The sequence below is a fragment of the Mixophyes fleayi genome, chromosome 2, assembly GCF_038048845.1.
Source record: "Mixophyes fleayi isolate aMixFle1 chromosome 2, aMixFle1.hap1, whole genome shotgun sequence".
In the NCBI taxonomy this organism is placed as follows: domain Eukaryota; kingdom Metazoa; phylum Chordata; class Amphibia; order Anura; family Limnodynastidae; genus Mixophyes; species Mixophyes fleayi.
This window is the reverse complement of record NC_134403.1, coordinates 96,829,203-96,851,468: the sequence shown is the minus strand read 5'-3', so window position 1 is coordinate 96,851,468 and position 22,266 is coordinate 96,829,203. Positions and strand designations below refer to the sequence as shown.

Genomic DNA, 22,266 nt, shown 5'->3' with positions numbered 1-22,266 from the left:
AACGAAAATCAGTGGCTGTCTCATGGTAGACAAACTTTTAATTGTTTTTCTCTGTGACTTGTGAGTTTTTTTCTTTGTTACACAAAAGAGGTAATTTTCGAAGTGCAAAACGACCTTTCTGCATCACAAAAGCAGCTATTGGACTCATGACTTGCCTTAATTTGCACCAGGGACTGTAGGTTTATGGAGCAAGATGGACCCATTTGTGGTGGAGCAGCAGTTTGCACAGGCAGTGGAGAGGAGTTGGGTGGTGTAAAGGTGTTTATAGTGAAGTACTGAGTAGGCTCACCGATATGCTTTATTTTTCAGAGCAGCACAGAAACGAGATTTTAGTTTACAGAGTGAGATTATTGAAATTAAGTGTGGGGAGACGCATTTTCTGCAACGTTCCCTGTCCATGTAGTTATTTGCTCTCAGCAAATGGACTTCCATTTTGCACCAGTTTAGAGCTGGCAAAAACCAGGTCTTGTCCTGTGTGTTTATTGGGACCAGTTTTGTGCCTCCATGTTGTACTTCAGAAAAGCACAAGGTGCGATCCAAGCAGTATAATAAATTGATTCACCTACACTTTTAGTATGCAGTGGCAGCACCTGAAAGTGAAGACAAGGTGCACACCATGAAATGGGGGGTAACATCCAGGTGCACTAGTGCAAAACTGCTTCGTAAATCACCTTCAGTATTGTAATTCAATATAACATTTTTGTAATACACTATTGTCCTATAGGGAATAAATGTTTCCAAGTGTGGATTGATATGGTTTATGACCATTAAACTTACTAATTGCCTAAATAAGTAGCAAACATATTTTTGGGTTTTTACACAACATCTGCTTATTTTGATAACCGTCCAGGAATTGTGTTAATAGTCTGCATACTGGCAATTTATTACTATTGTTATTCTGTCATTCCTGTTTATAAAGACAATAAGCACCATAATTGAGATAACACTGCTAAAAGTATCTAATTTCCAGGTCGTGGAAAATATATATAAAACCATATTTGTCCTGAATGCTAACTCAGCCATAGGCAGGGGCAGGGATACATCTGCCCCTCGTGCCTGTCCGATAGTGGGATACCTTGGGCTGGGTCACTGGACCAACTGCATTTTTTTTTCTTGTTAAAATGCTACTAATAGGCTGCTGAGCCGAGTCTCGCCCCCCCCCGGGCTAAAATTTGACAGCCGGCCCCTGACCATAGCCTCTAATGATAGAAACATTGTATAGTTATTATACAAATTCAGCTGTAATATTGTATCTGTTTTCTAGTGCTATGTAATGTAGAAAATATTTTAAATCAAAACAATTCATAGAGAAATATCAAAGTAAAATTTGGTCGGTATAGTTGGATTCAGTAAATTTTAAAGAAGAGCTATTATTATTTTTATATTTTAAATCACTAGACTTTCAAATAATAAATGGGATAATGTACTATAAATTTTAAGGATATTAGAGGTCACAGAGGAGGTTAATTTATATATAGGTCATATAACTCTGTCCTATTATGTCAGTAACAACTACTGTAGAGAATACATATTTCTTTATAACACAGCTTTTAATTTAGGAACACACAGACATAGAATTAATAAAGCCATTGTCTGATACTCAAATATAAAGAATAATGAGGTAAAATGTACAGACTAAATAAGGATGGTAAATGCTAAAAATGATCCATAAATACAGTGGCCGCCACAGTTGAAAGTTTATTTTTCAAAAAAATAAATAAATAATAATTATGTATAATAATTATGTTTAATAAAAAATGTAAGCAAAAAGTTTTAAGCACGTTAACATTTTATACATTTTATTGATCCTTGGCATTGGATTAAATCTCTAACATTTTAAACAAATTATGTAAAATATTGTGTAATTCATGGTTCCCAAACTTTACTTTGTAATAAATGACACAATAATCATGAAAAATATATAGTATTTTTTATATAAATATTTTTATTTACCAAGCGAATCATTTCATTTCTCATGTAGTGTATAATTTAGTATTTTCACATTTCACCTCTAAGTTCAGTATTATGATACACAAATGTGTCATGACACACTGACTGAGAATTCCTGATGTAATTCTTGAACCAAAAAATCTAAAACGTTCTTTACTCAATGTTGTATCTAAAATATCTTCTAGAATAACCCCGTGAGTGGGAATGTTCAGTATAAATCAGAGTTATAAAGATCTGTATTCTGAGTGTGAAATTCTGATCTATACCTTTTTTTTAACTTATGATATACAACTATAGTTTTAAAATATTAAGTAGTGAAGAAATATAAATACTATTATTTTACTGTAATAAATCTGTTAAGGTTTTTATTTCATGACCATTTTCATGATTATTGCATTAAAAACAGACAATTAAATGGTGCAGTCATATTAAATCACCAGTCATATTTTCTGTATCTAAATTCAGATTGACATGTAAATAAAGGTGTATTGTAGAACATTTCTACCTTTTTTTTTTTTTCAATTTCTATACTTATTTTTCTAAACACACATATAGTAAATGTCAAACTGGTAACCACTTAAATTCTTTTTTCCATATTTTAGAGGCCACAAGAAGAGAAATATCCTGTAGGACCTTGGCTTCTGGCACTGTTTGTTTTTGTTGTCTGTGGATCAGGTATGAATTAAAAGAAAGCATAGACTAAGGAACATTATAATATTTTCATTAGCCACCTATGGGAATTAAATGTTAAGTATTCCAACAATCAATTATTGAGTTTTTAGAAAGCTGTTGAACTAAGTAAAGAGAATACATGAATTGATAATGCAAATATTTTTACATAACTAAATATAGTATGTTGAATAGTTCTTATAACTGTTTAGCTGCAAGTATTAGACCAATGTAATTTGAAGTTTTGCATACTATTGCAGAAATTTGGTCATAGAATTACTCGTTTTTTAATGCTTCATTTTTCACCAATTGTAATCATTATTTTATTTATAGAATGACGCACTGGAGATGAAACCCACACAAGATGAATTTATATTTTTGTAATGCCTCATCCTGTTGCATAAAATATTGGTGCTTTCCATTCTTCGATTGATACTTTGCACTGGTAAATTTGGTCCACATAGCAAATCCTGTTTGCCACTTCTGTTTATATCTGAACGTTATTGTCATCATCACGATGTCCGGCTGCACATATTGCCAGCCATTACAGTAGGAATCTCCGCTCATTTTGCTGTGCACCTCTATGCGGAGTGAGATTCCTGCCATAACATTGGCATGATATGTCTCAGTGGACATTCTGAGGCAACATTGCCCTGAATTGAATCTCCACCAGTAATTTTACACTTTTATTTTTACAGCTGGTAATCCTAAAATTATGTCATGGTAGGGTGGAAGATACATTGAATTAGAGAAGTTGTGCTCAATTTATTTTAAACATTATTTTGCTAAGACTACAAGTGTCGGTGAGACTTTTTTCCTGAACCCAAAAGAAACTGTTTCCAGTAGAATGTATTGCATATCCGACAATCAGAGTATCGTTAGAAACGATTCTGGGACCCTATTTGGGATCCTGACCCTGTGAGGTGAGCAGGTTGCTGGGCATTTTGAAAATAAAGGTTAATCCCGCATGGCAGCCCCTCTCACTCAATATTGTATTATATACCATTAATTTTAAGGTGTGGTCTTTGCCTTTTCTTAAATGTCACCAAATAGGTACCGCTAAATTCTGTAACCTGTTCTCTAAGAGGACACGTCACAGAATTTTTACCTATACTGGTAAGGGCATTCAGTCACTGGGAGGCACACAGAGAAGTTATGCCAACAGCTGGCTAAAGACTTTGTGGGACTTTAATGTTGAGCAGGAAATACCGATCAGCTGGAGAGCCACTCTTACCCAAAAATACACTCATGGGTTAAATCAGAGATAGTACCTTGGCTATTGTAAGTTGTCTTGTATTTCGGTATGATTTTGTAAATACAGATACATGTGCAGCCTTCGGTAGTCCATACAGAACCAGGTGGTCTGGTCATTCCTCAGTACTAAAACTACAGTCGATGCTCAGAGGCTGCATGGAGCCACAATCATCCCCAGTTCCAGCATCTCATACACCACCTTCTTGACCATACTGAGGACCTTGGAGTTCATCTGATATTCGGTTCGACTAATAGACTGATCTCTCCAATGTCATCATGGGGTCCTACATGAGTACTGACCTGCTGGTAAAATGGGGTTATTGTGCCTCCAATACCTACCCCTTCTCTGTATGCTGCTTCTCATTAGCGGCTCTCCTATCTGTACTGCCTCAACCCCTATCTCTCACTTAATGTTGGGTAAGGGGTCTATCTCAGGGTTGTCCATGGGTGGACACCAGACTGCCATTGTCCCAACCTTCCGTTCTGATTGCGCCTTGACCCGGTTGGACATGACTGACATGCTTATCCCATGCCCCTGATAGATGAACTATTCACCATGGATCAGAGTAAGAGGTACTGTCTGATACCTATTACTAGGGAGGCGCACTTTGCATTCATCACACATTTGGGCTATTTGAGATTACTGCTATACCCTTCTGGATGAAGAACATCCCAGCCACTTTCCAGCAGACGGGATCACCTCCTGGAAGGATGTCAAGGCTTTCCCCAGGCACATCTGAATGATAGACATCTTCAGCAAGACATGGAAAGAACATCTCAGGCATGTCACTCAGGTACTCCAGTGCATTCGCAAGAAATATTTGACTATCCATCCTGACAAGTGCGAAATGGGGACAGCAGAGTAGCTATACATGGGATAACAAATTGGAGGAGGCAAACTTTGTCTAGAGCCGGCCACAGTCAAGTCTATCTTATCCTGGCCCCGTCCTCCAAACAGAAGCTGGTCCAGGCCTTCCTAAAGACAGCTAGGTATTATCGGAAGTTTGTGCCACAGTGTAGCTCCATTGACAAGCCCCTGACAGACCTGATGTCAAAGAAGCAAGCTAAGCAGTTATGGACCCCAGAATGCGATCAAGCATTCAATCAGTTAAAGGCAGCCATTTAACTGCAGATTGATGTCACGAGTTATTGACGGGGAGAAGTGCATAGCCAAATAGCGGATGATAGTAGGGAGTACCCCATTGCATTCCCCTCCCTGAAACGAATAGATTTGGAGATGACTTATACCACCATTGAAAAGAAGTACCCCCGTACAGGAGGGAGCTCTCATGGTGACTGAACATAATTCACTTTGCTGATTAAACCAGACTGAGGGTGATAATGGATGGCTGTTGCATTGGAGCCTGGCCTTGCAAGGATTTAACTCTTGCACAAAAAAGATCATGGGAATGTGAATGGACTGTCCTGGCAGGAAGAAACGGACTCCCTCATACAAACTCCACCGGCCCCATCATTGCCACTTGGCCGGAGGCAGGACAACCGGATTCTAGTCATAATTAGAGGGGGGAATGTGATGAGAGCAGAGTGCTGGGCATGTTGAAACTAAAGGTTAAGCCCATCTGTACTCTCTGCCACTCAATACTGTATTATGTGCCATCTTAGGCCTCTCTTCCCATCCTTATTTCACTCCCTTATCTCACTCTCTTTTTCACTCTCTTGCTCACGTCTTTTGCCTCCCCTTTTGCCTTTTGCGCCACTTAATTCTTGGCGTCTCTTAACGTCATATTCCCTTCCTCCACCCTCTATTCTGCCCTCTCTCTCTCTCTGCTATGCCTCTCCGCTCTCGCCCCATACCCTTACTCTCCCCCCGCCCCACATCCCCCTCTTCTCCCCGCACTCCCCCTCGCACTGCTCATCTTGCCAACCTCATTCCCATCTCCCCCCTTTCCTCTCCCCCTTTCTCCTGTGCCCTTTGGAATGCTAGATCCGTCCAAAACAAACTGACTGATATCCATGACATCTTTTTATCCAACTCCCTCAACCTTCTTGCCATTATTGAAACCTGGCTCTCTGACTCCGACACTGCCTCCCCTGCTGCCCTCTCCTATGGTGGCCTCTCCTTCACCCACTCCGCCAGACCTGGGGCCCGCCCTGGCGGTGGAGTGGGCTTCCTCCTTTCCTCCACTTGTACTTTTCGTGTCATCCCTCCTGAACCCTCCCTCTCATTCTCCTCCTTTTGAAGCCCACTCTATCCGCCTCTTCTACCCCATCCATCTCCGCATCACTGTCATCTACCGCCCCCCCCGGCCCCACCTCCCTTTTCCTTGACAACTTTGCTGCCTGGCTTCCCCACCACCTCTCCTCCGACCTCCCCTCCATCATCCTCGGCGACTTTAACTTCCCCATCGACAACCCCTCTGACCCCGCCTCCAGCAAACTGCTCACCCTTTCTTCCTCTCTTGGTCTCACTCAATGGAACTCTTCCTCTACCCACTGCCTTGGTCACTCCCTTGATCTTGTCTTCTCCTACCTTTGTAGTCTCTCTGACTTCTCCATTTCTCCCTTTCCTCTATCTGACCACCATCTCCTCTCCTTCTCACTCTCCTCTTCACCTGCTCCCCGCCCCCAGCCCAAACCTACGCTGTCCATTCGCAATCTTGACGCTCGATCCAGCCACTCTGTCCTCCTCTCTCGATACTCTCCTCTCCCGCTTTTCCTCCCAGGCCTGTCCCAACCAGGCGGTCTCCCTCTACAACCACACCCTCACCTCCACCCTCGCTGCTCTAAACCCCAACCTTGGCACTCCAAATTTACCCGCTTCCTCCAAAAATGCACCCGTACTGCTGAACGCCTCTGGAGAAAATCCCGCTCCCTGGCTGACTTCCTCCACTTTAAGTTCATCCTCTCTTCTTACAGCTCTGCCCTCTCACTCGCTAAGCAATCTTTCTTTAAATCCCTCATCTCTTCCCAGTCCTCTAACCCCCGCCGCCTCTTCGCCACCTTCAGCTCTCTCCTGGCCCCTTCTCCTCCCTGACTGCCACCGATTTCCATCACTCGGGTTTGCCTTGAGAAAGCTAATTAAGCGAAACGCGCGTTGGCGTTCGCTCTGTGTGATCCTATTATGTAGATAGTGCTCTGTTTTGTCTGGTCCTCACAGACTTATAATAACACATTTGAGACTAATTATGTGTGGGGTTCCTAAGACACAATAGCGATTAGCGCTCCTGCCTATTTAGGATCAGAGGGCTTATAATATATATTATCAATCTGATAGACTACCAGTATCTGTGTCACTAATCACAGTGTCCACGGGTGATTCCCCTGTTTTATTAGACTCAGTCTGTTAACAGTCAAGACTATCACATTAGGGAATCACACTGTTAATAGTGTCTATCTTTAGAGGCAGAGTATAGTGCTTTGGTATACAGTGTTACCATTCTGTAATTCAGTCAGTGAGTCTGTTATTTACTGCAGCATTCACCTAATAGATCTTATATGTATATATATTTTTATTTCAATATATGAGATTTCCATCTTATCAAACTATACTTGAACAAGTGATTTATAATCCCATGGTTTAATAAAGGAGATTTTCCCGTCCATGATACTTATCACATTATAACATATAGGGGACATCTGAGTCTTTACTAGTTCTGCCTAATATCTCAATTTGCCCTCTGATTCATATATTTATATCATATTATATGATCTATCAGTTCCTAGAATTTGACCACAGAGCGATTGTTGCAGTTGATTTGCAACTTTTAATTCACTGTCTTTGTCTTTTTTTTAATATTTCGCGTAGCTTTACCTTGCTAGGATGACTTCATTTTAATGTATACTAATAAAAATCTATATTTTATTTATACCTATACCTTTTCTAACCAATTATCCTTGAGTGCCCCGGTATATAACCTCTGTCCTGTCTCTCTTTTGTGTGCCACCGATTTCGCCTCCTTTTTCTCCTCTAAAATCGAGGCCATCCGACTTGACATCTCCTCCTCCACTCTCTCGTCCACCCCCCCCACTCTTCCGTCCTCTCCCCCTAGCCACCTTTCCCTTCACTCCTTCCGCCCCACCTCAGGTGAAGAAGTCCACTCCCTCATCTCTTCCTCCCCCCCTTCGACCTGTCCCCTTGATCCTATCCCCTCCCACCTTCTTCGCTGCCGTTCCCCCACCACCTGCTCCCACCTCGCTCACCTCTTTAATCTTTCCCTCTCCACCGGCATCTTCCCCTCTTCCTTTAAACATGCTCTCGTATCTCCCATTCTTAAGAAACCTAATCTCGACCCCTCCTCTCTCTCTAACTACCGCCCCATATCTCTTCTCCCCTTTGCCTCCAAATTACTCGAGAGGCTCGTCTGCAGCCGTCTCTCCTCCTACCTTTCTGTTCACTCCCTCCTTGATCCTCTCCAGTCTGGTTTCCGCCCCCTTCACTCCACTGAAACTGCCCTGGCTAAAGTTACCAATGACCTCCTCTCTGCTAAAGCCAGGGGCCACTTCTCCCTTATCCTCCTTGATCATTCAGCAGCTTTCGACACCGTCGACCACCCCCTCCTGCTCCACACCCTCCAGTCCTTTGGCCTCTCCGGCCCTGTCCTGTCCTGGTTCACCTCCTACCTGGCTGACCGATCCTTCTCTGTCACCACCTCTGGGTCTGTCTCCACCCCTTCTACCCTTTCTGTCGGGGTCCCACAGGGCTCTGTCCTTGGACCCTTACTCTTCTCTCTATACACCTCTTACCTGGGTGAACTCATCAGCTCCTACGGCCTCAAGTACCATCTTTATGCTGATGACACTCAACTCTATCTCTCCTCTCCTGATCTCTCTCCCTCCCTCCTCTCTAGGGTGTCCGCCTGCCTCTCTGCCATCTCCTCTTGGATGTCCTCTCGATTTTCTCAAACTCAACCTCGCCAAAACCGAACTCATTGTCTTTCCTCCCCCTCATATTTCCTCCCCCTCTGACCTCTCTATCACTGTCGACAACACCTCTATCTCCCCTGTCCCCCAACTTCGCTGCCTCGGTGTCATCCTTGACTCCTCTCTCTCTCCTTTGCCCCTCGCATTCTCTCTTTTGCTAAATCCTGCCGCTTCCAGCTGCGTAACATCGCACGCATCCGGCCCTTCCTCTCCCAAGATGCCACCAAATGTCTTATTCACTCTCTGATCTTCTCCCGCTTGGACTACTGCAACCTTCTCCTCACTGGCCTCCCCCATTCTCATCTTGCTCCCCTTCGTTCTGTTCTTAACGCAGTCGCTAGGCTTATCTACCTTTCTCGCCGCTCCTCTTCTGTCTCCCCCCTCTACCAAGCCCTTTACTGGCTCCCCTTCCCCTACAGAATCCTGTTCAAGCTCCTCACTCTCACTCGCCAACTCCACTGCTCCCTACATCTCCAACCTCATCTCTATTCACGCTCCATCCCGCCCTCTCTGATCTGCCAATGACCGTCGCCTCTCCTCCCCTCTGATTACCTCCTCACACGCGCGAATCCAAGACTTCTCCCGCGCTGCCCCCCTCCACTGGAACAAGCTCCCTCCCTCCATCAGAACATCACCTACTCTGTCCAGTTTCAAACGGGCTCTAAAAACCACCTCTTTCTCAAAGCCTTCCAGTCTCCCACTTAACTTCCTACCTTTTCTGCCTCCCTCCCCTCTTCCCCCTCCCCTTCTCCCCTCCCCTGAATCTGCCTCCGTTCCCCCTTCTCTCCCTCTCACCCTGTGTCTGTCTGTCTGTCTACCCCTCCCCTTAGATTGTACACTCCCTTGAGCAGGGCCATCTCTCCTCCTGTTTCCTGCACCTTTAACTCTGCTCTCCAGCTACCTTCCTCTTGGGCTCCGGCGCCTGCCGGTCTTCCCTCCCCCCTCACTCTTGCTGTGCTTTGAGCTTACTGAGTTACTGTGCTTATTGTTTACTGTACCGTGCCGTCCCACCTTGTATTGTACTTGTTTGTCCCTGTACGGCGCTATGGACACTGAGTGGCGCCTTATAAATAAAAACTAATAATAATAATAATCCATTGTGTTAATTTTTAAAGTGTGGTGTTTGCCTGTTATTAAAGGTCGCCAGGTGGGTTCTTTAGGTACCGTTAAATTGTACATTTTAGGTAACATAGCTCCTTAGAGAACTATTTTCACCTGGGCTTAGGAGGCACTAAGAGAATTTGCTCCGACCACTGGCTAAAGATTTTGCGGGACTTCCTCCACTAGAGGTCAGACCAATCGAGCCAGAAATGCAGATCAGCTCGAGAATCACTTTTATCCAAAACGTCACTCATGGGTTAAATCAGGGATCGAACATGCACTTAAGTGAGTTAGCTTTTATGACAAATGGATGCCCGCTGTTCTTCATCTTTAGCCAAACATCCACACAGTGCCTACTGCAATCTGAGGACTTGAGGGAGGCATAGTTGCCACCCTGCATGAGGCATGTACCTAATCCAGTGGGGAGTTGTTATTTGGAACCAGCACCACTGAGCTCACACCACCGTGGGAACTGGAGAGGTGGGTTTAAAAGAGGGATCCCGTCTATCCAGGGGTGGCTCTACCTTCTTCTTCAGGCATTCTGACTAAGAGTTTTGGCTCCTGTCTGATTGGTCTAGGATTGTGACAATTATCAAATTTGCTAATCCTAAAGTCCAAAGGACTTTGCTACATTGTAGACCTGCAGGATTACATTGCATTTGGTCCCTGCCTTGTGGCAGAGGAGTGAACAATGTGGCTCAGTGGCCTTTTTAGTGGTCCAGAGGAACAGTGACTGTAGACCCTTTTGGTTCGGCTAGTCTAGTAGTCTTAATTTTCGGTGAACCCTCAGTCTATTGTTCATTGTCTTGGATTCTAATTTTGATATAAAATAAAGATGTTTTTGCAGCTTTCCAGTTGTCTTTTCCGAAGTGATTCAGAACTCACACAGGTGTTGGGTACTCTCGGGCAGCACATAAGGTGGCTTCAGGCAGACCAGCCTGCAATAAGTGGAGCTAGACATAGACCTGTTATCCTCACAGACAGGTTGTGCACCTTTGCTTTGGACTACTTTTGGTCACATCTGCCATCAGATCTTATCAACAGTGTTCTCCTAACATATATGTAAGTGTTGATGCCTGAGGACACATTTACAACATCTAGCTTAGGGATGAATGCATTTGATGGTTATCACACAGTGTGTAAACACAACAAAAGTAAATGCTACATGAAAAAACAGTCAGTATTTAACTTATGTGCAAAACAGAATACTAATTTGCGCCCCTTGCATTGTAACATGGTTTTGTCCAGGAGACTGAAATAAGAAGTTTCTTCAGTTTCTTCAATATATTATCGAAAAATTAAATAAAGATTTCCAAAAAATGTTATTATGAGATGTCAGCTAGTATCATCTGTGCTCCAACAAAGTTCTGCCTTATGAGTTACATGCTGGCAGTGTGAAAGCCATTTTAAGGTTCAAGACTGTAGCAATAAGAAGTCACCTGTACCTGGTAAACCCATTGGCATTGACAGTAAGTATGTCTGAAGTATATATTATCTGCACATACGTCCCTCCACCTGGATGTTATATTGTTATTTAAAATGGTGCATTTAATAATTTAGAATAGTGGAACTAAGGAACATGAATAATATGGTTCCATTTTGTTGTTGACTACTATGTACTGTGGCCCTCTCCAACTCCACTGCTCCCTATATTTCAAACCTCTTCTCCATACATACACCCTCCCACCTTCAACGGTCTGCTAATAACCGTTGCCTTTCCTCCCCTCTGGTAACCACATCTCACTGCCTTAGGCAAGATTACTCCTGTGCTGCCCACCAACACTGGAACCATCTCCCTCGTTCTATCAGACTATACCCTAGCCCAGACTATGTATAGCTTCAAACTGTCATTGAAAACCCAGCCTACCAGTTCTCCGCTTAACCATTTAACCATATAGTTTACCTCACCCTCTTTCATCCTCCATCTCTCCCACTCTTGCTTCTTGCCCTCAGATCCCCTTACATTGGCTCACCCCCATGTGTCAATTGTTTGTCTGCCCCTTTCCCTTTAGATTGTATGCTCTACACTGCACACCTCCTCCTTGGGCTCTCCGTCCATTGATTCCACTCCTCCATTCTCTTTGCACCTGTTTCAGTGTCTCTAAACATGTTAGTTGTGCCCACGCTAATGGGCACAGGTTTCTGCCTGCGTTGAATATACCCCTTGCACACCAGTAGCTGTGTTGAGAGTTGTAGTATTATTTGTTTAATGAATTGTACTGTTACACCATGTACTGTTTTGTTGTTTGCCCTCTGTATGGCGCTGGGGAATTCATGTTGTGCCTTATAAATAAAGGTTAATAATAAGCTACTGCAAAATAATCATTGAGAATTGGATTTTAAGTTGCATTTTTATAAACCTGTATGTAAAGATATTTTGCATTAAATTAATGTTTTCCTGATCTAAAAATTTAAAAATGATAAACATATTTTTCAAACGGATGCCAGGACATATTTTGAGAATCTCTGTAATGTAATGTTTTTGAAGGGTGACTGCTTTATAAAACATAAACTACACGGGCAATATTTAGTCTATGTAATTAAATCTCTGGAGATTAATAGCTTAGAAAACACTATGCTTCTTTGCCCAATTAATCGCCTGAGCTTAATCTCTCTAAACTCTCATTACACGGGTCAGAATAGCATTTCCTGTCCTGAGTTGCCTAAAAATTAATTACATTAATGAGTGATTAATCGCTCGTCCATTATATTTAAGGAACATGATTAATCGCTTGAATTGTTGCAACAGAAGTAAATTATGGCATAGCACCAATAAAGGCAATGGTCAAGCTACACAGCAATTAAAAGTCGCCTGTATAGATGGGCGATTACTGACAAGTGATTAGTCATCTGCAATCGAGCAAATGAAAATCACTTGTGTAATTTAGTTCTAAAATAGACTTGAAGTTTAGAAAATATACATCGATCAGCCACAACATTAGTATCATCATCAGCAGATCCTTTAAGTCCTGTAAGTAGCGAAGTGGGGCCTTCATGGCTTTAATTTGTTGTTCCAGTACATCCCACAGATAATCGGATTGAGATCAGAGGAATTTGGAGGCCAAGTCAACAGCATAAACTTTTTGGCATGTTCCTCAAACCATTCCTGAACAATTTTTGCAGTGTGACAGGGTGTATTATCCTGCTGAAAGAGGCCAGTGCCATCAGGGAATCCCATCACCATGAAAGGGTGTACTTAGTCTGCAACAATGTTTAGGTAGGTGGTATGTGTCAAAGTAACATCCACATGAAGGCCAATACCCAATGTTTCCCAGCAAAACATTGCCAGACCATCACACTGCCCCCGCGGGCTTGCTTCTTCCCATAGTGCATCCTGGTGCCATCTCTTCCCAAGGTAAACGACCCACACGCACCCGGCTGTCCTCATGATGTGAAAGAAAACATGATTAATCAGATAAGGCCACCTTCTTCCTTTGCTTCATGGTTCAGTTCTGGCGCTCACTTGTCCATTGTAGGTGCTTTTGGCGGACAGGGGTAAGCATTGACATTCTCACCGGTCTGTGGCTACGCAGAACCATACACAGCAAGCTGTGATGCACAGTGTCTTCTGACACTTTTTTTTATCATAGGCAGCATTAACTATTTCGTCAATTTGTGCTACAGTAGCTCTACTGTGGGATTGCACCTGACGGGCTAGCCTATGCTTCCCACACCCATCAACGAGTCTTGGGCGCCCATGACCCTATCGCTGGTTCCTTCCTTGTATCACTTTTGGTAGGTACTAACCACAGCAAAAAGGAAACACCTCACAAGACCTGTCGTTTTGGAGACGCTCTGACCCAGTCATCTAGCGATCACAATTTGGCCCTTGTCAAAGTTGCTCACATCTTACGATTGCCCATTTTTCCTCTTTCCAACACATCAACTTTAATAACCGACTGATCACTTGCTGCTAAATATATGCCACCCTTGACAGGTGCCATTGTAACGAGATAATCAGTGTTATTCACTTGTAGTTTTAATGTGGCTGATTGGTGTGTGGTATATTTTTTATTGTAATGTGTTCTCATTTCCTGCTTGTTTTTGTACTAAGATTATTTGGCAGATCATTTGGATTGTTAGCAGCATTATATAGTATTTTAAGAGATAACTATACTGATTTTACGGGAGTAGTGACCTACATTTTTGTTATTGAGGACAGGGCTGCCTGTGACAGAGGCAGTGTCCTGATGTAGGTAAATGGGAATCTAAAGTCTGAGAGTTAGATAGTGGAAACAGCATAGCCCCCCAGCAACACAGAGTAGTGATGTGAGGCTCTTTTCAAACTGAAGCAGGAAGATTGGTGTTTTAAACGCACCTTTATATAAAACAAAGTTCATAAAATTGTCTATGTCTATGTCTGTGTGTGAGTGTGTGTCTATATTAGGGAATTTAGACTGTAAGCTCCAATGGGGCAGGGACTGATGTGAATGTGTTCTCTGTACAGCGCTGCGGAATTAGTGGCGCTCTATAAATAAATGATGATGTGGATGATAAATCCAACTTTTATCGTTCTACTGTATATGTATTTTTATTTGTTCATTCGCTGGCATTGTTTTTCCATTAGTGCATTGTAGGTTTGTCCTTATTTGAGACCTCTGGAAATCACTTTCTAATGTTTTAACTAATAGCTTGTTCAACCAGGTATATATAGCCCGTTCTGCTCTACACTATATTTTCTATTAATGGATCTTTGTTCTTTCAGTTTTACATACCTTATAACTGAGAAGGGATGAAGTTCCATCAGCAGACATTGCTATGTAGATTCTATATTATCTGTGTAGCAATGTCATAAAGTGCTACAACATACAGTAGCTCAGGGCCATCTTAACAACATTATGGGCCCCCGGGCAAAGCAGTGCACCGGGGCCCCTAGATATAGATGTATACAGATACAGATATAGATATATAGAGATAGAGATAGATAGATGTACTTGCTCAGTGACCCTTGTAGGCTTTTTTTGCAGTTTTTTTTCTTTTGCAGGATTATTTATTCTCATTAAGAGCCGTGCCGTAGGGCCCCCGGGCAGCTGCCCATCGTGCCCAATGGAAAAGATGGCCCTGCAGTAGCCCTTAGGGCCCTGTCAGGGGCGGGCTGGGCAGGGGGGCATCGCCCCCCCCCCCCCCCGGGCCGCTCAGACTTTCCGCTTTTAGGGCCGGGGGGACAGGCGGCCGCATCTCATGACACTGGATGCGGCCGCGTCATCAATGACGCGGCAGCATCCCATGTAATGAGATGCAGCCGCCTGTTTGCCCCCCTGCCTAAAGTATCCCAGCCTGCGCCTGGGCCCTGTACTTGTTCAATCAGCATTGAGCAAATCCAGTTAGTTTGTAGAACACAGTTTGTTGTTTTTTTGTTTTGCATTATCAATATTATTAGTATACTTCAATGTTTCCTTCATTCAAAGGACTCTTCTTACTTTGCCATTTCTAGAACTATCATATTTCTGGCAGCTTTTACAACATGTATATTAAAGAAGAAGAAAGGTTTTAGGATATATTTGAAACTATATAATACTCAAGGTCTAAAACATAACTTTTCTTGGTCAAATAAATAAATAAAATAAATAAATAAAATAAATAGCGAAAATGTAGTGACTAATATGTGCAAAGTGTAAGTGAAATAAAAATGCGTTGGAAGCACTCTAGATCCAGTGGTATATAATCGAATAAAATAGAATCTTAAAGCTTTTACAACATGCCTCCTCCACTGGAAGGACAACTTCAGTATCATATCTATGCTCAGTGTGAACAGAAAATGAATTGTATAAAGGACCAGCTACTGGGACATGTCTTAACTCTTCCAGATCCTACATTGGTCCAAATAGCTCTTCATTCTAGGAGGTCTTTGGGGGAGTGTTGACAATTTAGGTGGTGATTGAGATATAGGATAGATTTTTAATAATTCACTTGTTCACATTCATGTGTAGATTAACATATTGTTTTTAAAAGATATCTTAACTTGTGGGAGGTAACCTTAATAGAGCTATCTGCACCAATAGAAAAATAAATCTTATCTTGCTGTTAAACTGACTATGTTGCAATATCCTAATGCCCAATGATAATGTGATTTAAGTTGAATGGATCATTATAGAGTATGTTGGTAAATGCATTAAGAAACTATTGGCCTGTGTGTGCAGTCATCTTCCTCCCGCACTATTATCATGTCAAAAGATATCTGGCTGCTCTGTGCGCCACACAATTTGGCCACCTACATGTATGTGCTCTGGCCAAGTGTCAGGATTAGCCCATTTGTGGCCAACATTATTGTTCACTGGAAAACAGTTATGTAAGCAGAAAGACAATATACATCACTGCTTGCTCTTGTGCTGCATTCTTTGGCTATCAAATGTGAGGTTTTGATTGTGTGTTGTTTGAAACAACATAAAATAAAGACATTAGTCTACAAACATTGTCCGTATTCCTACCAACAAGAAATCCATGGTTGTGACTACTCATAAATATTGCTATGCTGGCACGCCTGAATAATCATTGTGTATTCCCAGTCCAGTGGCCACTGGTATGTGAGGAAGTGGCCACCTTCATGTAAAGACGTGGCTATGTTCAGCAGAAGACCTCAGCCAGTGTTATTTTCTATGTAGGCTATGTTGTATGAACCACTGACCGTCTATCAAATAGGGATTATTTATCTTTGTAATTTTTAATATCTGAAGTGAGCTTTTTTCTGAACAAACAATCACTGTCAAAAGATTGATCCCTGCACTGTGAAACATGTAGGCAACAGCAGGAAACATACAAAACACTTCATGTTTGGAAATATGCAGAGTGATGTACGATTTCTTTCAAGGCTGTGGGGGTTGACGGGGAAGAATCACTGTCAGCTTAATTTATCCATGTAACATCGTGCTTAAAGGACCACCAAACCTAAAATACAAGTTGCCATATAGAAAAGATTATATATTATTTTTTGCAAATATAACCAAATACTAAGCAATCTTAAGATGTTTGGCATCCCATTTATATATGCCAAGTTATTATCTGCTAATTTGTGCAACTGGTGGCTGACTGAAGTGTCCTTCAGCTGGACTATCATCAGAAGTCTGTATGTAGAAAAATATCTTACACCCCACACACATGATTATAACTTCATCTTAAATACTGTAATTTCTGTTAAGCTCCTGAAACTATATATATATATATATATATATATATATATATATATATATATATATATATAATATATTACTATTGCTAATATATAACGCTGTCATGTTATGCAGCGCTGTACAGAGAATATTTTCTATTCACATCAGTTCCTGCCCCATTGGAGCTTAAAGTCTACATTCTCTACTAACACACACACACACATATATATTAGAGTCCATTTTAGTCAACAACCAATAAATCTATAAATATCATTTTTGGATGGAACCAGAGCACCCAGAGAAAATCCACGCAAACCTGGAGAGATTGTACAAACTCCACACAGATAGGGCACTGAATCAAACTCATGAACCCAGTGCTGTGAGGCAGCAATGCTAACTACTGTGCCACCATGCTGCCCAACGATCTGTGAATAGTATCATCTCTTACTTAAGGCAGCATGTACATAAGGTTAGTGGCCCTTTAAACTTTACAGTTACCGAGGTGCTGCAATGAATCACACAAATTAGTACTGTCATGTGCAAGACCGTTGTAGAGATCCATACCGAATTGTTCGGAAGTGAAATACTAAAAATGTCAGACTTACACCAAAATATGCACTATTGTCAATAAATATATTTAAAGCTAATCTCAAAAATATCAGAAGAATTTACTTGTACTGTCATAATAGTCAAGAGGTGGAGTATGTAAAGCTATTCATATAATAATCTACTTGTGTTTTTAACACACTGTATAACCTATTGGATTCTGTGTGCCGACTGAAGTGTCTCTCATCTCTGTTTCAGCAATTTTTCAAATTATCCAGAGCATCAGAATGGGCATGTGAGAAAAAAGAAGAGTTTGGACATTTGCCTTACGTTAGCAGTCATAGCGGACAAAGCCACAGCTGTGAGTTGGTGGAAGTCTTGAGAACCCATTAATTATTTTGTGCCTAAGGAGTTTACCTTGAAGACGGAGGCTCTGCTTCGTCTTGGTGCATTAACACTTCAACTTCTGTTCCAAGGAAGGACTTGTTTCTTTTCTATAAATGTGTCAACTAAAGCACTGTTACTATTTAATTTATTTGTTTTGCCTTTTTTTATATCTATTTATTAGATACGGATGGTGTGCAAAAGAAAAGAATTACATGAATACATTAGTGTTGTTTTAGGTATTTGCTTTTAAATAAAGAAAACTTCTTGATGTACTGGGTCTTTTTTAATTACTTAAACAATAGGTTAGTATAATGTTTATCTAAAACCTTAAAGCTTTGCATGACATGACAGGTGACTTCATTTTTCAATGCTTCTTAAGCTAAAATTAGATTGATAACTTAAAAGGGCAAATTATAATTAATAGGTTATATACAGAGCATTGTATTTAAGTAAGTGGAGTAAACAGATCACAAGTGTAGGAATGTGTCCTGTATGTAATGTGGTATCTTCTATTTAGTGCAGCAAGTGGGCTTTTACAATGGCAATAAACAGTAAAAAATAGCTTGGTCTATTCCAGGATCAATTTGATGTAACAGTTTGTAGCTGCTGCGTGTATATTAGGTGGTAGCATGTTCTTCTAGTTTAAGGTTGTTGATCGCCTTTCCCAGATGTGACCTTCACTGCTGCAATATACTGAATATATACCCTGACATGTATAGGAACCTGACTTTCTCAAAGAATAAATACCCATCAAGGCAATTATTGGTTTAGTTAAGGTAAAATAGCTCTGTGTCTGTGTCTGACATACCAAAGTGACATCCGGCGCTCTCTTCCTGGCTTCTCTGCTGTTTTTCCAGTATTGCTTATAGCAGCGGGCGCACTGACCTATGATGTCACCAGTCCTGTCTGTTTCAAATCAGGTAGGCCTATTTCAACAGGACTCTGTATACTTTTCAGTGCTAGACTATTAGGTTATTGAGGTCTCCTAGCTCCAGTGTTTCTCATGAGTTTTCTGTGGCTTGTGCTTCATTGTGTACAGGACCTGACTTATTAGATTTCCCTTCTGCTCTGTGATTCAGCACTCCAAGTTCTTGACACCGGTTTGTCCTGACTCTTTTCTTGGTTTCTAATTTTGTGTTACGGTGTCTGCTTGTGTATAAGACCTCAGATCGCCTGACCTATCTTCTCCATACTGATTCTGTGCTATGCATCCTGTAGTTACTAGCTTGTTACTCCAGGGGGCAGTTCAGAGGGCCGCGATCCGTGGAACACTGCAGCAAAGTCCAAACCTCCTTGCTGGGGTTCCTGGTGAATACCAGTGGTCTGTTAGACTCCACTCCTCTGATCTACCAGCACTATCCTTATCTACAGCGAAGCATCTCCAGCAACTGTCCGTTGCTACAAAGTACTAGTGTAGCTTACAGTTATACTATTTTAGTAGCCAGACAGCAGCTTTAATGAGTGAGTGCCTGTGATCAGTTTCTATGAGAGTAGCAGTGTTTTCTCAGATAAACTGCTGAGCTGCTTTGGAGTCTTGCCAGTGACACAAAGGAGGGCAATCTTCAGAAGTCAATATAGTACTATAAACCGCCATGAATAAGGAGGCAATTCATGGACAAATGTGGCAGTTGTACAAAAATACGGCCACTAGCAACTTCTTGATTAAAGCAAATAGATCTGATTGCTCGCTGTGAGTTACCAGACTAGGCCCGGTTTGCCTTTTTGCAAATAATATCCTGTGCCATACCTATTCTATACTAGGAATTGTGAACTGTTTCTCACAACACAAACATATAAATATTTCATTGTGAAATGACCAGAGATTGTTCTTAAACAATTAAGATGGGTGGATGCAGTAATGGCAAAATGAGCAGTTAATGTACCTGTTTTACTGATTGGCTTAGCAATGACTAATGCAGTAAGAATGTACTTGAAATGTCTCATTTATGAGGGCACTATGTATCGGTCTCTATTACTCATCAGATGCCAGATGAAGGAGTAAGTTAATGATAAAACCAGTTCTACAGAAATCCTACAAACAAGAAACTGTTAAGTGACTTATTGTGATATTTACTACGATTTATTTAGCTCATTTGACTTAATCCAGACCTTGAAATCAATATCAGTTATTGCTGTTGAGGATGTGTCTACTACTTACAGTGAATGGTAATATTTTAGTGCAGCCATTTTTTATATGTATTTATTAAATGGAATAATATGCTGCTAATTCCAATTTGAGGCTCATATCCAGGGCAATGTTATACTCCTATGTGAAAGCTCATGATTCAAAACACATGTTGAGATCCGCTTCGATTTGAACACAGTCAGAACTACGCTCAAGTTCTGTTCTCTTTTTTAAAAAGCAACTTGTGTGCAAGTCGCGTCTGAACATGAATGAGGTCCTCTGTGTGTATTTCTGTTCAGAGCCATAAGAAAAGATTTTGTTTAGCTGGAGCTATGGTTTGTTGTAGGAGTATGTGAGAAATGTTTTGAATCATGTTCAGGAAGAGTCACATTGGTATGTAAAATGTTGGAGACCATTACTAGACATGGCAGGTTGTTGGATGGAACAATTCTTTAATTTTGTTATAAGCAAATTCTGTAAGTGGAAGAACTGTCACTCAATTGTCCTGAGAAAAACTAAAAACAATTGAGGTACTGTTTAAGAAGTATCATTACAAATACTGTATATCTAGAAAATCTCTTTAAATGTAACTGAAAAGATGCTGCAAATTAGCATTACAAAGCTTGAAGATCTTTAGGAGGCCCTCTCTATAAATCTTGTTCCCAGAGAATGGTTGATCCGTGCACAGAATTATACTACCTCTCTTCCCATTGTCTGATGTATCAAGTAGTTTATTGCTTCTAGTGGTACCATACCATTAACCATAAATACAGATTCTGAAAATTATTTCCAGGATACAAGAAAATGAGAAGCTGTATTTTGCAGCTGTCCTTTCACATATAGAATATGAACAGATACTGGAATCGACAGCATATATGTAAAGAGAAGTGGTACTGTACAACTTTTTACATATACAAAATGAGAAAAGATGCTGAGAGATAAGCATACAGGGCAAGAGAGTACATACTGTTCAGCAGTCCATACCTGCAAAATGACATTAAGAATTGTACTGAGGAAAGAACGCTCTCTCAAGACCCCCATCATTAGACTGGTCTGTTTCTCCAGTCCCTAACTCCATATTAACCTCATTTTTTAACACCTTCTGTACTAACTGCTCTAAAAAGTCTTTATGTAAATGAAAGGCAATTTGGTTCTCAATAAATGTACCAAGTATTGTAAAAGAAGAAAACAAAGCCTTCAGGAAATATAAGCAGTCTCAGAAGAATGAACACATGTATATCTTACTAGGCAGAAGGGGAGCACAAAAGTATTCAGATATGCAAAGTCAAAAACTGAAGAGAAACAGCATAGACAAGAAAAGGGGACAAAGCCTTTTTAGGTAAATAATGGGAAAGAAGAGAAACAAAATTGTAGTAGAATAGTAAGACAAAAAACATAGGGTGATGGAGACAAGGGTATAGCAAATCTGTTACGAGCCGCGGTGGCTTGGCACCTAAGCGACTCACTCTGGCCCCTCAGACGCGTCCCGGGCGTCGTCATGACGACCTGGGCGTCGCTTCCGGTTTTCATCCCGGACGTCGCCAAGGCAACGAGGACGCTCAGTACATTACTGCCGCGACTCGGGCCAGCTGGACAGCCGGGCGTGTGCACATCTTCTATTAATTAGTTTACCCCCAGCTGGGGAATGCTACTTCTCATGCCTCCAGCTCCCATTGGCCATTTCAGGTATTTAAGGCAGGGAGGGCTTAGCCTCCCTGCCGGTTATAGCTTCAGTCTCTGACTGCTGGCCTGCTTCTTTCTCTGCTCCTCTGCTCTTGCTGTTTGGATTGATTATTTTGTCTATGACCCTCGGCTCGCTTACTGATCTCTGCCTGTTACCTGGATACGTTGTTTGCCGCCAGCCCTGACCTCTGCCTGGACTTCACTACCGCTGCCTGGTGTACCCTTTGACTTCGGCTCATTTTGAACTTCGCTGTTTCTCCTTCCTGGCCCTCGCCTGCGCTACGGTAAGATTATAAACTTGTACTACTCTGAGTTTAAGAACTGGGGGCATCCGAGTACCTGTGAGCACATTTAGCTCTACGGGAAAGGCGGCTGCTATAGGTGAAGACCTCTGCTACCTGTTCTACGAGTTTATGATATTTGCCGTCAGCCTTAACAAAATCATCATAATTACTAATTTTTAGAGGTGAACGGTTCGGATTCGGACAAATCCAACATATCCGAGATTTTGGGTTCCGAGTAGATACAAAACACGACTCAATTTGTTGCGTCGAAATTTGACCT

General features: G+C 41.6%; 1 protein-coding gene across 3 annotated transcripts in view; it reads left to right on the top strand.

The window, feature by feature from the left end:
• Positions 1-18,162, top strand: part of SERP2 (stress associated endoplasmic reticulum protein family member 2) — a 35,580-nt gene extending 17,418 nt beyond the window's left edge. Inside the window, exons 3-4 of one of the 3 annotated variants that reach the window (XM_075199744.1) lie at positions 2,553-2,625; positions 17,766-18,162. In XM_075199744.1, coding sequence (XP_075055845.1) covers positions 2,553-2,625; positions 17,766-17,889 — 197 coding nt within the window. In that variant the 3' untranslated portion in view covers positions 17,890-18,162. Of the gene's footprint in view, positions 1-2,552; positions 2,626-2,952; positions 3,041-17,765 lie in introns of those variants that run through there. The other 2 variants (XM_075199745.1, XM_075199747.1) reach the window with 2 other exon arrangements.
• The last annotated feature ends 4,104 nt before the right edge of the window (positions 18,163-22,266 follow it).